At 48.0% G+C, this 13871-nt stretch overlaps 1 protein-coding gene across 3 annotated transcripts in view; it reads left to right on the plus strand.

Moving 5' to 3' along the window:
• ZNF697 (zinc finger protein 697) overlaps positions 1-12939 on the plus strand; it is a 28867-nt gene extending 15928 nt beyond the window's left edge. For 2 of the 3 annotated variants that reach the window (XM_009245582.4, XM_054528696.2), the window contains exons 2-3: positions 6214-6476; positions 8245-12939. In XM_009245582.4, the coding sequence (XP_009243857.1) occupies positions 6251-6476; positions 8245-9656 (1638 nt within the window). In that variant the 5' untranslated portion in view covers positions 6214-6250 and the 3' untranslated portion in view covers positions 9657-12939. Of the gene's footprint in view, positions 1-4354; positions 4444-6213; positions 6477-8244 lie in introns of all 3 variants that reach the window. The other variant, XM_063727930.1, reaches the window with a different exon arrangement.
• The last annotated feature ends 932 nt before the right edge of the window (positions 12940-13871 follow it).

Below are 13871 nucleotides of genomic sequence, written 5' to 3' on the forward strand. Positions count from 1 at the left end.
CTGTCTGGAATTAATGTTCACTCTCACGCAGCAGTCTGCCACTTGGGTGGCTGGCATTTTGGGTTGGGCAGTCTGGGTTTGTGCCTGGCAAAGCCAGCTGAGGGGAAGTTCGCCTGCCACGTTTGGTTGTGGACACATTCTGTGTAAGGTGCTTACCCCTTGCTCAGTAGAGGCATCCCCTGCAAATATGGCGAGGTGGCTTTCTTTGCCCTTTGGGTTCCTTTTGACCATAAACTTACCAGTGAGGAGGCAGGACCTTGATGGTCATATCCCCTGAGAGGCTAGCTGACTTTTTACCCAGTTGATGCTGAAGATGGACAAATGATTAACCCCCTGGAATCTCTGGTTAGACCCCAGTTGTGGTCATGAGTTCAGCCTTTTGAACCGCAGGCTGAAATTGTTTTTCCAGCGCTCTACCCAATCGGGTGTCCCCGCCTGGACTCTGCTATGGAAGCTCTCCCTTGGGAAATAGTGGTGTGCAGGGGGGCGTGGGAAGAGGAGGGAGGAAGCCTCCAGCTGCTGCTGGCCGGCCCTGCGTCCCTCCGAGGAGGTAGGGAAGGGACCCTCGAGATGAGTGGGAGACAGGAAAGGAGCTGCAGTCTGGAGGCCCGAGTGGGAGCCGCTCCTGGCCCGCCGCCCGCCCGGCCGCTTCCTTCCCCTGACATGACAGCCCTGCCGGCCTGGCTCCCCGCCACCTGGCAGCGGCCGCCGCGGCACATGACTCCTCCGCCCTCTGCCCTGGGGGCTGGCGGGGCCCAGGCGGGGCCCAAGCGGGGGCTGGGAGTGATCTGCTCTGGAACTGGCCGTCCCTGCTGGTCGGGGCTGCCAGGTGCGGCCTGCGCTGCTTCGCTGGGAACTGGCCTTCCTCTTCCAGTCCTAACGCGCTGGCCATTTGTCCCTTCTAGGAGCCAGCGGAGGGGAACACCCGCTGCCTCTACCTGAGAGAGACACCGCCTGGGGTTCAGCTTCCCTGGCCTCAGTGTTCTTTACACGTCAAACGGGACACCTTGATTTACCTCTCAGTTACTGGAGTCAAAAGGAGATGGACCCGCTGCAGTGCATAGGAAGGTGCTTAGGTCCGCTCCAAGGCGACACCGCCTCCGCGGCACCATCCAGGCCAGGGGCCGCGTGACAGCTTGGGGTCCGCGCAGAAGGCTGCCTCAGCGAGGCGGCAGCTGCGCCCCTGCTTTATCTTTTAGAGGCTGGGAGACTTGGTGCTATTTCTGGCCTTGGTTTTATGTAAAATCCAGGATGGTGGGGGAGATGTGTACACTCCTCTGCCCTAACCTCTTCATTGGAAGTTAGGTTAAATCCACAGTGGTGGGGATCTTGTTCAATAGGGATAGATTTCACAGGTAGCCCCAAAGTTGGGGATTTGGAGAATGTGCCAATAAACTTGCTTTAAATTCTAATTCTGGCTCTGCTACTGGCTTCAGTTACCCTCCCCACCTCATTCCCTCCCTTCCTCTTTTTTATTGAGATGGGGTCTTGCTCTGTTTCTCAGGCTGGAGTGTGGGGGAAGGTGGGGGCAGTCTTGGCTCACTGCGGCCTGGAACTCCTGGGCTCAAGTTATCCTCCTGCCTCAGCCTCCCAAGTAGCTGGGACTAAAGATATGTGCCACCACACCCAGCTATTTTGTAAAAAGTTTTTGTAGAGAAGGGATCTTGCTCTGTTGCCCAGGCTGGAGTCTTTTTCTCTTTTTAGAGACACTTTATCACATTCACCTCTGCTCTGTAGCAGTGTCTTCAAAGTGATCTTTCTTTCAAGTGGGGTTGAGTTCATCTAGAAGGCTCTTGAGCATTTTCCTAGTGATAGGGTGATAGGCCTTACTTTTTTGAAATTGGGGTAGGGGAAAGAGACATGAAAATATCATAAGTTCTAGAAACCAGGATTTGAGCAGTCTTGTTGAAGTTGCTGAATCCCACCTTGAAGTGATCTGCAACCAAGAAAAAGGTTTTGTGATGGTGGTGGTGGAATGTTTGGGGATTAAGAGTTCGCTGTGTGGATTAACAAGCTGGAGCTGGAAATGTCTAATGAAACTGACAATGATGCCTCCCTGGATCAACTCAACTGTGTGTCATATGACAAGCTTGAAGAGGACTCAGGAACATTCAAACCCAACCTTCTCATGGAACGGAAGCCCGAAGGGGGCAAATGCTTAAAGTCACACAGCACAATGGTTGTGTTGGCCAAAAACCAGAATTGTCTCCCTCAGTGATTACAACTAGATGTAGAATTAGTTTTGTATGCCCACCACTCTATTGCTTTTCCCCCTTAAACTTCTATTCCTTCTTACTGGGGGAAGGAGAGCTCCCTTACAGATGGTGTACATTAGGGTTTACTGAACCAGGTACCCACACCCTATTTAGCTTTAGACCTATACTGTGTTTACAGGATGGGCAATCAGCAGCTGAAAACTAACTGAATGTGGAATTAAACCTTTCTCCCTCTACCTAGCTCCCTTAAGCAACTTGTCACTCCCTGGTTCTTATATCCACATGGTGAGTTGTTCATTAATAGAACCTTCAGCAGCAAGGCTGGGGGAAGTTGTTTGTACTTGCCAAAGGCCATTCTCCATGAATGTAGCTGGGAATAGGTGACCCCCAATTTAGAATGGGGGTGTGTATAATTTTCTTAAGAAGTTGGCTGAAGTTTCATCATAGTTATAACTACCATTTATTGTGTCTCTAACATGCCAGCAGCTTTTACAAACATTAATTTTTGTAGCTCAAGAAACAACCCTGCAAGGTAGGAGGCAGCATCCTTGTTCTTATGGATGCAGAATCTGAGATTCAGAAAGGCTAAGAAACTTGTAGAAGGTAAAGTGGCTGGCAAAGAGCAGAGGATTCAAACCCAGGTCCATCTGGCCACAAAGTGATCACACTGCCCTGCTGTCCACTGGATATCCAGCTCCAGCCTTGCCTAAGAAAACATGTTGCTAGTTTTTGAGACTGAATGGGAAAGGAGCTGGAACAAAATATGCCCGAATATCTGACACTTTATACCATGGTGTCTAGTGTTTTTGAATATTAAGTTTTCTAGATTGAGGTTATCACAACTCTTGCCCTTGTCTTCCTTTTTATTACTTCTAGAGTAATTGTAGGTTTAACATCTTCTATCATGTTAAAAACAGTTATTTTTCTGATTAAAAAATACCTGTTTATGTAGAAAATACAGATGTACAAAGAGGACAAGTCTCAAACTATATACCAGCTTCTGGTTAAGAATGTGTGTACGGGAGCTAGACTTGCAAGGGTATGTATCCCTGCTCTGCAATTTATAATTTGTATGACTTTGGACTAGTCACTTCTGTGCCCGTTTCCTATCTGTGAAGTTGGAAATATCCTACTTTATTAGGTTAACATCAAATGAGTTAAGAGCTGCAAAGCCCCCAAAGTGACTGAGATGTTTAGTATTTTAATAAACTTCTGGTCTTCCTCTCTGATCTGTGTATACACGTGTAAATATACATGTTAGTATGCATATAAGCCAAAATGAAATATTTTTCAAACCAGCTGCTTTTCGTATAATTATATCGTGATCATCTTTCCTAACCTCTAAATAACCTTCTCCATTACCTGACAACTGCCTAAAACCCCATGATGTGCTGGCGTGAATGGAACTGAATCCGTGTTACTGGGCATGCAGATTTCCAGTTTTGCACTAACATAATGCATTTTAAAACAAATTTGAGTAGTTGTTGTGCCATGAATGGTATCTGGGTGACAGGAACTTCAAGCTCTTTTCAGAGCACACCTAATCCTCCCTCCCCTAGTCTAAATGAAAATAAGGATCAGGAAGTGCTCCCTTCGGAGCTCAGAACCTGCCTTAATTCTGAGGCAGCACTGTGAACTTTTCATGTCAGCCCTAAGTGGGGAACTCACTCTGGCTCTCCCCTCTCCCTGCTTTCAAATCTAGAAAAACCATGTTTCCACGTTTAATATCTGATGTCTCGGTTCCCAATAAATCACAAATCAGAAAGTTCTGTTGTTCCATTATTGCTATGTCTGAGGTGCCCCCTAAGAAGCCTGTCCCTAAAAGGGCTTAGAGGTGAAGCTCTGCTCCCCGTTTCCCAGATTGGACTCCTAAATCCTGTCCTTCAGGATGGAGTGCTGCAGTCGCTTTTAAGCCATGCTGGGCACTGTACCTTTGCTATTTTACTTTTATGAGATTCTGATGACATGCTTATTTGACTTTATTGACACAGAACCCTCCTGCTGGTCTCAGATTGGTAGAAACCATTGATTAGTCCCCTCTTAACTCCCCCCGCCCCGCCAATGCCTGCACTGTTTTCCACTACTAGCAAATCAATAGGTCATGTTTGATGACGCTACTCTTTCCTATCCACTTTCAGGTGTATTATATATGCAGACTCAAGGGATGTACTTGTCCATTGCGTCTGAGCTCCAAAGAGGCAAGAGTGATGGGCAGAAGTGATTTGGGGTCAGTAGTCATGGAGTATACCTCTTAAAAGGTTTACAGCTTTAATGAGATTTTTCTTCTACTGTCTTAGACAAGAAATCTCCAAATGTTGGAAACTTGGTGCTTTAAACAGTATACATTCTAAAGGAATTCAACTGCATTTCAGGACCTGTTGACTGACCAACCTCAGACACAGCCATATCCTAAGACATTAAAGGAAAGGGCTTGATGTTCCAATTTAGGGAGCGTATCATCATCTCTCAGAAAGAGTCTAATATGGTGATGAGTCTGCCAAAATTACAGAGGGGCTAGCATGTCTTTAGGATGTGCTGGAATGGCATCAGGACTTAAGAGGAAAAATGTGTGTACTACACGCTTGTAAAACTCAAAGCATCAGTTACTCTCTGCAGTATTTTCTAAAGTGCTTTTTCATTAGTCTCCTTGTAACACCCTCCCTGTGAGAAAGGTTAAGTAGCCTTACCCTTCTTCCACTCATGAGGACACTGGAACAATGAGAGGTTAACTGACTTGCTTTGGGCTCTCTACAGTGAGGCTGACCCAGCTGGAATTTCCAACTTCCGCTGCCTGGAACTCCAGCTTACCATTCCAAAGGCTCTGTAGAACCAGGGCCACCTCAGAGAAGGCCTCCACAGAGGCAGGAAGAGCTCCCAGCCAAGGAAGGGGCATCTTGCTCAGCCATGTTCTTGCTGTTTGGGGACTGCTGAGGCAGAGAGCTAGTCTCTTCAAAGTTACAGTCCAAGATCCTCGACCTAGAAACTGTTTGGCTGCCTGGAGCTAAGCTGTAGGAGTGATGGATGGCAGAAATAAATTATTTTTGGCTCAACTGCTCAGTCTTGGCAGGGGGCCCTTTAAATTTGAAATGTTATCCTGACATCTACAAAAGGTTTAGGAATCTGATGTCATTTTTTCCCTATGATTCATTCACATGTTGGCCTTTTCTGTAGAGGGGTTACCAATTATCTCTGGTGTATGTTCCTGTTAAGGGTTCTCTACAATTCGGATACTGTAAAATATGTAATTAGGATGATAGAGATGGCTTCTAATATAGAGGGTCCCCTGTACCTCTTCTTCTTGGCCCCACCAGGCCTACTTGAATCATCTTGGCTCCCTCCTCCCTGCAAAGCAGATCCTTACTACAAAAGCCAGGTTGGTGGTGCTGTTGGTGACATGGTCTTAGACAAGAAGTTACTATACTTGATGCTTCCATTATTCTTGTGTCTTGATGTACTTTTCCTCTGGCTCCTTAAATTAGCCAAAATACTTGCATGATAACCAAAATACTTACAAGGTTGCTGTGGGCTGGAGGAGAGCAAGCTTAATAAGAGTATGAAAAGCATGCAACTTTGAGGCACCACAATTGCTTAATCCCCACTCTACTGCTTATAAGTTATGTAGCCTTGGGCTAGTGGCCTCTTCTTTTTGAGTTTCGAGTTTTCTCAGCTGTAAAAATGGGAAACTATAAAAGTTTAGCAGTTCACTGTTAAACTATAAAACCACACTAATAGACATCCATATCATAGCCAGAAGATCAAGATTTGGTCCAGTGAGAGTTGGCATCCAACCTCATAGTGAGGTTGTCACTGTTCTTCTGCCACCCAGTCCACCCTTCTTTGCACTCACTTGTTTACTTTAAAATGTGGAGTGAAGTGGAGGTTTGCCATCTGGGGCTTGCAACTCCATACATTTTATTAGACTTGGAAATTAAGGCTAGACGTGGTGAGGGGATGAGACCAGACTGACGTGACCTTTCTTTGTGTTTTTCTGGAGCAGGGATTCCTGGTCACCTCCCTTGCTCTTTTCTTCCTGGATGAAACAAGAAGATAATCAGGGTGTCTGTGCACACCAGGACTCAGAAGACAAAGGGATGGGTTCTGATTTTGAGGACTCTGAGGACAGGGAAGGGGACCCAGAAGGAAGAGAAATGGGCTCTAATCCACAGGACACAAACAAGAGAGAAGGCCAACTGGAGCCGGAAATGGGCTCCAACCCACAGGACTCAAGGCACAGGGAGGCAGTGCCCGACATCTGCAGAGGTGAGGAGAAAGCTGGGATTTCTATGCAAGTTGCCAAATTTACACTTACTTCTAGCTCCTCTAGAATCATAACTAGGGACAGCATTCTCTGTGAGGGAGTTCCGTAGAGGGGACCATTAAGCAGGATTCTGTACTGACTTGCCTTTCTTGTGTTAGCCTGAAGAGCATCCTTTTCTTCAGCTCAGTCTGAGGTGAGCTGTGAAGAGGCTCACTCACTGGCACAGTACTTTACAGTGTAGAGAATGCTGCTATAAATTAACCCCTGGAACAACACTACAGTAGAATTACCCAGCTAGTATTAGAATCTACCTCACAGGGTTATCGGGAGAGTTAAATGAGTTGCTGCATATAGAGTTACTAAGCACAGTACTGTGCAGATAGGAAGTATCCAGATGTTTACAGTTACGTCCTCATCTCCCTTTGCAGATAAGTCATCTCATTGGTAAGTGACCTGCCTAGGTTCATGTGGCTAATTCCCAAAGTGCCCATGGCCTCTGCTAAATGCCTTACTCTTACTGACCTGAAAGAGTGAATGCTGGGCCTCCATCCACCTCCTTGTTTCTGTCTTTGGGCATTCATTACTTTATCCTGCTCGGTGCATGCTCTGGGGACAGAAATGAGCTAAAATACTTTACGGCCAGGACTGTGAGAGGTTACATTCCTTCCCCTGTGACACAGTCCCAGACTCCCTGCTGCCCTCCTCCGCAGTGCACACAAGCATGTGGAGGAGGGCACATGTGAGGCCTTTCACATCTCAGCAACTTCCCTCTGCTTGGGGATCCGCAGCCAGAGACCAACAGGTGTGTGTCCTGGACCAGCCTCTAACCTGGGCTCACCAGCTCTAGGCTCTGTAATCTGTTTCTCTATTCCCCACTACTATCCCCCTCCCCCCACCCATAGCAAAGTCCTGAAGGTGAGTTCAGTTTTTTGTTGCATCATAAGCTGTTTCAGACCGACCGAAAGCACTTTAAAAATTAGTCCTGGGGGCTGGGCGCGGTGGCTCATGCCTGTTATCCCAGCACTTTGGGAGCCGAGGTGGACAGAAAACGAGGTCAGGAGATCGAGACCAGCCTGACCAACATGGTGAAACCCCATGTCTACTAAAAATACAAAAGTTAGCTGGGCGTGGTGGCATGAGCCTGTAATCCCAGCTACTCAGGAGGCTGAGGCAGGAGAATCGCTTGAACCCAGGAGGCGGAGGTTGCAGTGAGCCAAGATTGCACCACTGCACTCCAGCCTGGACGACAGAGCAAGACTCCATCTCAAAAATAAAAAAAAAAAAAGAAAAAACGAAAAAATTAGTCCAGGGCCTGGTTAGGCCAAGTGGTCTTTCTCAGGTTGGCAGACTGTTGTTGTCTTTTGAGACTAGAACCTTAAAAGGCATCGGTAGCTCTTGGAGTGAGTAAACCTTTTCTCCTGAGATCTTAGGGAGCGTCCCACCTGGCACAGACTTGAATATCCTGAACACAGGCTGTCAGGCCTTCAGATGGCTCTGCTAGGCAGTGCCTCGGGTCCAGCTAGTGGGGCCTGGGCCCAAGGAGGCTGCCTGAAGAACTGGTGGGCAGAGGGGGCAATGACTGCACTGTCCTTTAGGCCTTTCCCTGGAGGATCCAGTTGAGAGAGGCTAGACTCTCAGAGGGGCCTTGGAGAGGCAGGGATCCAGAGTGCCTGAGGGAGGGAATCACAGTTTTATTACTGAGGTTTCCTCTGGCTTATCTTTTGAATGCCAAGTATAGTAATCCCCCACTGCCACCTTTTTCTGTTGCAGAGGGGCAGGTGAGTGAGGAAGAAGGCGTTTCTGTCCGTGGGGAAGAGGATGACCAATCTGGTGTAGCTGACATAGCGATGTTCCCAGGACTGTCTGAGTCTGACAGCATATCCCGGAGCCTCCGGGAGGACGACGACGAGAGTGCTGGGGAGAACCGGCTGGAGGAGGAAGAGGAGCAGCCGGCCCCTCCCGTACTTCCCTGGAGGCGACATCTCTCCCTGGGGAGTCGGCACCGAGGTGACAAGCCCGCCCACCGCCGCTTCCACCGGCTCCACCACCCCATGGCCGTGGACCTCGGGGAGCTGGATAGCCTGGTGGCTAGCATCATGGACGCGCCCACCATCTGCCCCGACTGCGGAGAGAGCTTCAGTCCCGGCGCCGCCTTCCTGCAGCACCAGCGCATTCACCGCCTGGCTGAGGCCGCTGCCGCCGCCAGCCTGGAGCCCTTCGGCCTGGCGGGCGAGTGCGACGCGATGGTGGGCATGATGGGGGTGGGTGTGGCGGGGGGCTTCGGGGCCGGGCCCCCGCTGGCCCGTCCCCCGCGCGAAAAGCCCTTCCGCTGCGGGGAGTGCGGCAAGGGCTTCAGCCGCAACACCTACCTGACCAACCACCTGCGCCTGCACACAGGCGAGCGGCCCAACCTGTGCGCCGACTGCGGCAAGAGCTTCAGCTGGCGCGCCGACCTGCTCAAGCACCGGCGCCTGCACACGGGCGAGAAGCCCTACCCGTGCCCCGAGTGCGGGGAGGCCTTCAGCCTCAGCTCGCATCTGCTGAGCCACCGGCGCGCGCACGCGGCGGCCAGCGGCGCGGGGGCGGCGGCGCTGCGGCCTTTCGCCTGCGGGGAGTGCGGCAAGGGCTTCGTGCGCCGTTCGCACCTGGCCAACCACCAGCGCATCCACACGGGCGAGAAGCCGCACGGCTGTGGCGAGTGCGGCAAGCGCTTCAGCTGGCGCTCGGACTTGGTGAAGCACCAGCGCGTGCACACGGGCGAGAAGCCCTACATGTGCTCCGAGTGCGGCGAGACCTTCAGCGTCAGCTCGCACCTCTTCACGCACAAGCGCACGCACTCGGGTGAGCGGCCCTACGTGTGCCGCGAGTGCGGGAAGGGCTTCGGGCGTAACTCGCACTTGGTGAACCACCTGCGCGTGCACACCGGCGAGAAGCCCTTCCGCTGTGGCCAGTGCGAGAAGCGCTTCAGCGACTTCTCCACGCTCACGCAGCACCAGCGCACGCACACGGGCGAGAAGCCCTACACGTGCATCGAGTGCGGCAAGAGCTTTATCCAGAGCTCCCACCTGATCCGCCACCGCCGCATCCACACGGGCAACAAGCCGCACAAGTGTGCGGGCTGCGGCAAAGGCTTCCGCTACAAAACGCACCTCGCGCAGCACCAGAAGCTGCACCTGTGCTAGGGGCTGGGTCCGAGGGAGGCTGCCCTCTGGGGAGCCTGTGGGGGGTAGATATCCTGGGACTGACCCAGGGGAAGGAAGTGGGGAAGGGGCGGGAGGGACAATCTGAGAGTGACTGGGGAGCCTTTGGTGTTTGGGGTTTCCTGAAGCGGGAGGAGTGTTAAGTTGTTCTTTCCCGGTGCTATACTTGCCTCCTCTCCATGGAAGAATTGTTCAGGAGATGCGCTTGGGGTGATGACTTCCTTAAATACACGCTGTAGGGGGTGAAGAGCTTGGAGGACCAGGCGCTTTGAGGACCTTGAGGAAGGGCAGTTCGTGGGCTGGGGTGGGAACAGAATGGCGGGCAATAGACTAGGGTAGGCCGCGATGGCCTGTAGAAGTCTGCGGGGAGAGAGTTTAAATGAGGGTTATGGGGCGAAATAAAACCAAGTATAAGTGATTCTGTCTTGGTCCCACCGAGTTTGCCCGATCTCCACACATCACCTGTTGTCTCACAAAAAGTAGGGGAACCTTGTCAGTCACATAGGAAAGGATATTTAATGTACTTTTCCTTTCTTTGAGCCACAGTTAGCTGCTATTTTGAGGCATCCAAGGGAAAGTGGGCTGAAAAACGCCACACTCTTCATTTCAAGGGGCAATGTCTGGGGGTTAGAAATTCATTTATAACGGGTTCTCTGATGTGGGAAATCCTGATTCCGTCCCGGGTTCTTTGCTACTTCTTTGAAAATACTCTAGCTTTATGCTGGGTTAAGGTGGTTTACCTGGATGACCCCCCTCCCCCGCCCTCGCCCCATCCCAGGTGTGTGCCACACCCAGTATTTCTTTCAGGTCTCAACTGTGGTGTTTTAAGTACAGGGAAAAGGAACAATCACAGCTATGTGTGACTTTCCTTTTCCCACCTCACCTTGATGTAGGTGTTTCAAGTGAACTTTAGACCAACAGTTGCCCAGTGACCTGCTAAAAAGTCAACTAGCTCAGAGTTTTGCTGGCCTTTATGTGAGAAATCCAGGAAAGTATTCACTTTGTTGGGATGCAAGACTCCTTGGTCTCATTTGCCTTCACTTTGCATTTGTTAGTGACCTCCACTAACCCCCACTTCCATGCATATTGACGAGGGATCTAGTCTCAGTAACAATGTCTTTTTGCTGCAAGTGGAGGCACGGTAGAAATCTCAAGGCTTTACCCAGGAGAGCCCAGTCAGGGAGAGGTGTAAATGCAAAATTGCCAAATAGCACAAACAATGAATGTTTTCTGGTTGTTATATAGATGCCAAAATAGCACTTTGATATTTGCAAAGTGCTTTATGCTTTTTAATAATTGTTAGTTGTTTCTCACATCATTGTGAGTTAGATCAGTATTATGACCCCTGTCTTAGGGAAGGCCTGGAAACAGGAGTGTGCAGGCTGTCCTGAAGAGAGGCTGAGGACAGTGTGAATAATTGTAGCCTGACCTCTTGCATTCTCCAGCTCAGCTGCTAGGAAGACTTACTTGTCATGATTTATATAACAAAATAAGGACACTGAAAATTCTTATGCTTGATGAAAAACTTAAGGCTAGCCTAGAAGGGCCAAACGTGTCCTTATTGACAAAGCTGGTCTTTGTCGCCTAATTAGGGTATCCTAGCTATGTTCCATTTCTAGTAAGGGGCTGTAGTTAGATGACTCTTGTATAGATTTCAGTTACTTATGCTGAAGATCCCTGTGCTAGGTTAGCCTTTAGAAGTTAGAGTTGTGGAAAGCAGTATTGTTTTCTTCACTGGTGATTGTTACCCTACCCATTTCATGGAAGCATCTTCACAAAATATTGGACACAGTGGAAGGGGGAAAAAAAAGCTACGAGATTGTTTTTACACTTTTAGCAAAGTTTCTGTGGATGCTAGTAATTTATAGTTGATCAGTTGTATTCTAGTAAAGAACCTCTTTGGGGACTATAGGAAAGCATGTTTTTGTGGTTATAAAAACACTTAAAAATCTTGATAATTCTGGGCTTGTATAATGCCTGTTGATCTTGCCCTCTTAATCAGTTTATTGTTATTCACAAATGCAAATAGGTTTTCAAACTATAGACAGTTTTGAAAGACATTAATTCTTGTTTTCTTCTAGTCAGGAGTAATACAAGCAAACAAGTGTCCGTTTTGAATTCCGACTTGTAATCTGAATACTAAGCATATTAGACCCACCTGAAAATAATATAGCCAATTTCTAGGTAATCTTACTGCTTTGTGGGTTTCTTTCCATGTACATCTACCTCTTCCAGCTGTTTTAAGTTTTCTCAAGTCTGTGCCTATGAAATCTCATCCAACTTTTGATTATTCATGGATTGATTATCCGCTTTATTGTTTTTTGCTGCCATTGCTCTGCCTGGTCTCATCTGCATCAAATATACTACATATCAGCAACTTTAGAGAATGGGTTCAACAGGGAGTGGAGAGTGAAGCTAATGTAAAATAGTTTAGTGGCAGTGGGAATCTTTGGACTTTGTTTACCTCTCTCATTATTTCTATTACCATGGATAAGAGAGTCAGCTGCTACGTTGATATCCCTTCTATGAGCACATTCTTAGCAGAAGAAAACAATCCAACTACCAACACCCGACTCTATTGGTGCATTTAAAATGTGATTCCATTTTTTCTTACAATTCTTCAGGGAACTTACCTGCATTAAGTGAGGTTAAATGCATTCAGGAGGTTGTTTCTTGTATCTAGTTTTAGAATAATATTTCTTCGGCAAACCCTGTTAACTGCGGTTCACCCTTGAAAACGTTAATCTGAGGACTTTTTCCACCAACTCATTAATGATGGTGGAAGCAAGTGTATTATTTGTTTCCTGGAGAATTTGGTGAAGAGCAGTCTTCCTCTGCTGCCCTTTGCTAAGCAAAACCTGGAGCAGTTTAAATAGGCTAAATGGTTTTGATTAAATCTTGAGCTTCGAGTTGGAAGGAGAAAATGAGAAGTTAACCCCTTGAGCCATGTGGTCTCTTTACAATCAAGAGACTGTACATATGTGAAAAAATACAAATTAAGGACCTGTGTTCATAGACAATCTAAAACTGTGTTTCTGAAGTTTGTGCACATTTTTCTTCACTGTAATGTTATTTTACAGCTGTTTGTTAAAATAGTGAATAATTTAATGATCCTAAAAGTAACAGGTTTCGTGTGGGTGTGCTTGTATACGTGAGAATTGCCTTATTTTCAGGTTGTTTTATTTAATGATGGTTCCTTGGACAGCATTCTGGTGTTCAGCAACCAGTATGGAATATTTGTCATTAAATCCATATCAGTCTTTTACCATGTCATTCTTCTTTGCCACACATTAAATGTCACTCAGCTCTGTCTATGGAAGCTATGTTCTTGTAGAACAAGGGTTGACAAACTACTAAATCTGCCCTGCATATTTTTGTATATAAAGTTGCATTAGAATACAGTCATACCCAAACAGGCACATTTGCATATTATCTGTGCTACTTCACCCTGAATTTGCTGTGAGTGGGCCTCTGCCCACATTCCAATTAGAAAAACTGTACCTGGTCAACCTGGAATTCTTGAGGTTTGATTAGTTTAAGCTACAGAGTTTTTTAACCTTGGAGAGCTTTTTGGATTGTTTGCCTTTTAAATGAAGAGAGCAATTAATTGGAGTGAGGCCTCAGTTCCTGTAGTTTTATAGAAACTCCCCAGGCGATTTTAATGAGCAAACAGGGTTGAGAACTCTGTAGGACCAATTAGAGACCCCCCATTCTTTCTTGGGAATTACAGTAAGTATAATAATACATAAGGCTCAAATCCTCTCCTCCCCTGGGGGGTGTGGAGGCAAAGGGCAGTGCAAGGTGCAAACAGGCTTTGTCTGCTCCTGGTAGGCCACCTTTCACACAACTGCTCCAAATAGTGAAGATAATATCATAAGTAAGAGCCAGGAAAATTGCCTGTCTTGGCTGTCCGTCAGATGACAATGGAATAGGTGTGGAAGGCTGCTGCTGGCCTTCACCGTCTTCACCACTCACAGTCAGCCTTCCTCTGCTTCTCTCAGATCTTTATTCCCCCAACTCGGCTCACAACAAAGCAAAACCCCAGGCATGACTCCTTTTCTCAGCTGCCCTTGGCGTTCACATCATTTCCGTTCTCTCTGCCCCTGATGGGAGGGGAGAAGCACACCTGGCCAGTCTCCAGCATGAATTGCCTAGTGCTTGCTCCTCTGTCTCCCTATCACAGCCGCAAGTACCCTG

Source organism: Pongo abelii, chromosome 1, assembly GCF_028885655.2.
Source record: "Pongo abelii isolate AG06213 chromosome 1, NHGRI_mPonAbe1-v2.0_pri, whole genome shotgun sequence".
In the NCBI taxonomy this organism is placed as follows: Eukaryota; Metazoa; Chordata; class Mammalia; order Primates; family Hominidae; genus Pongo; species Pongo abelii.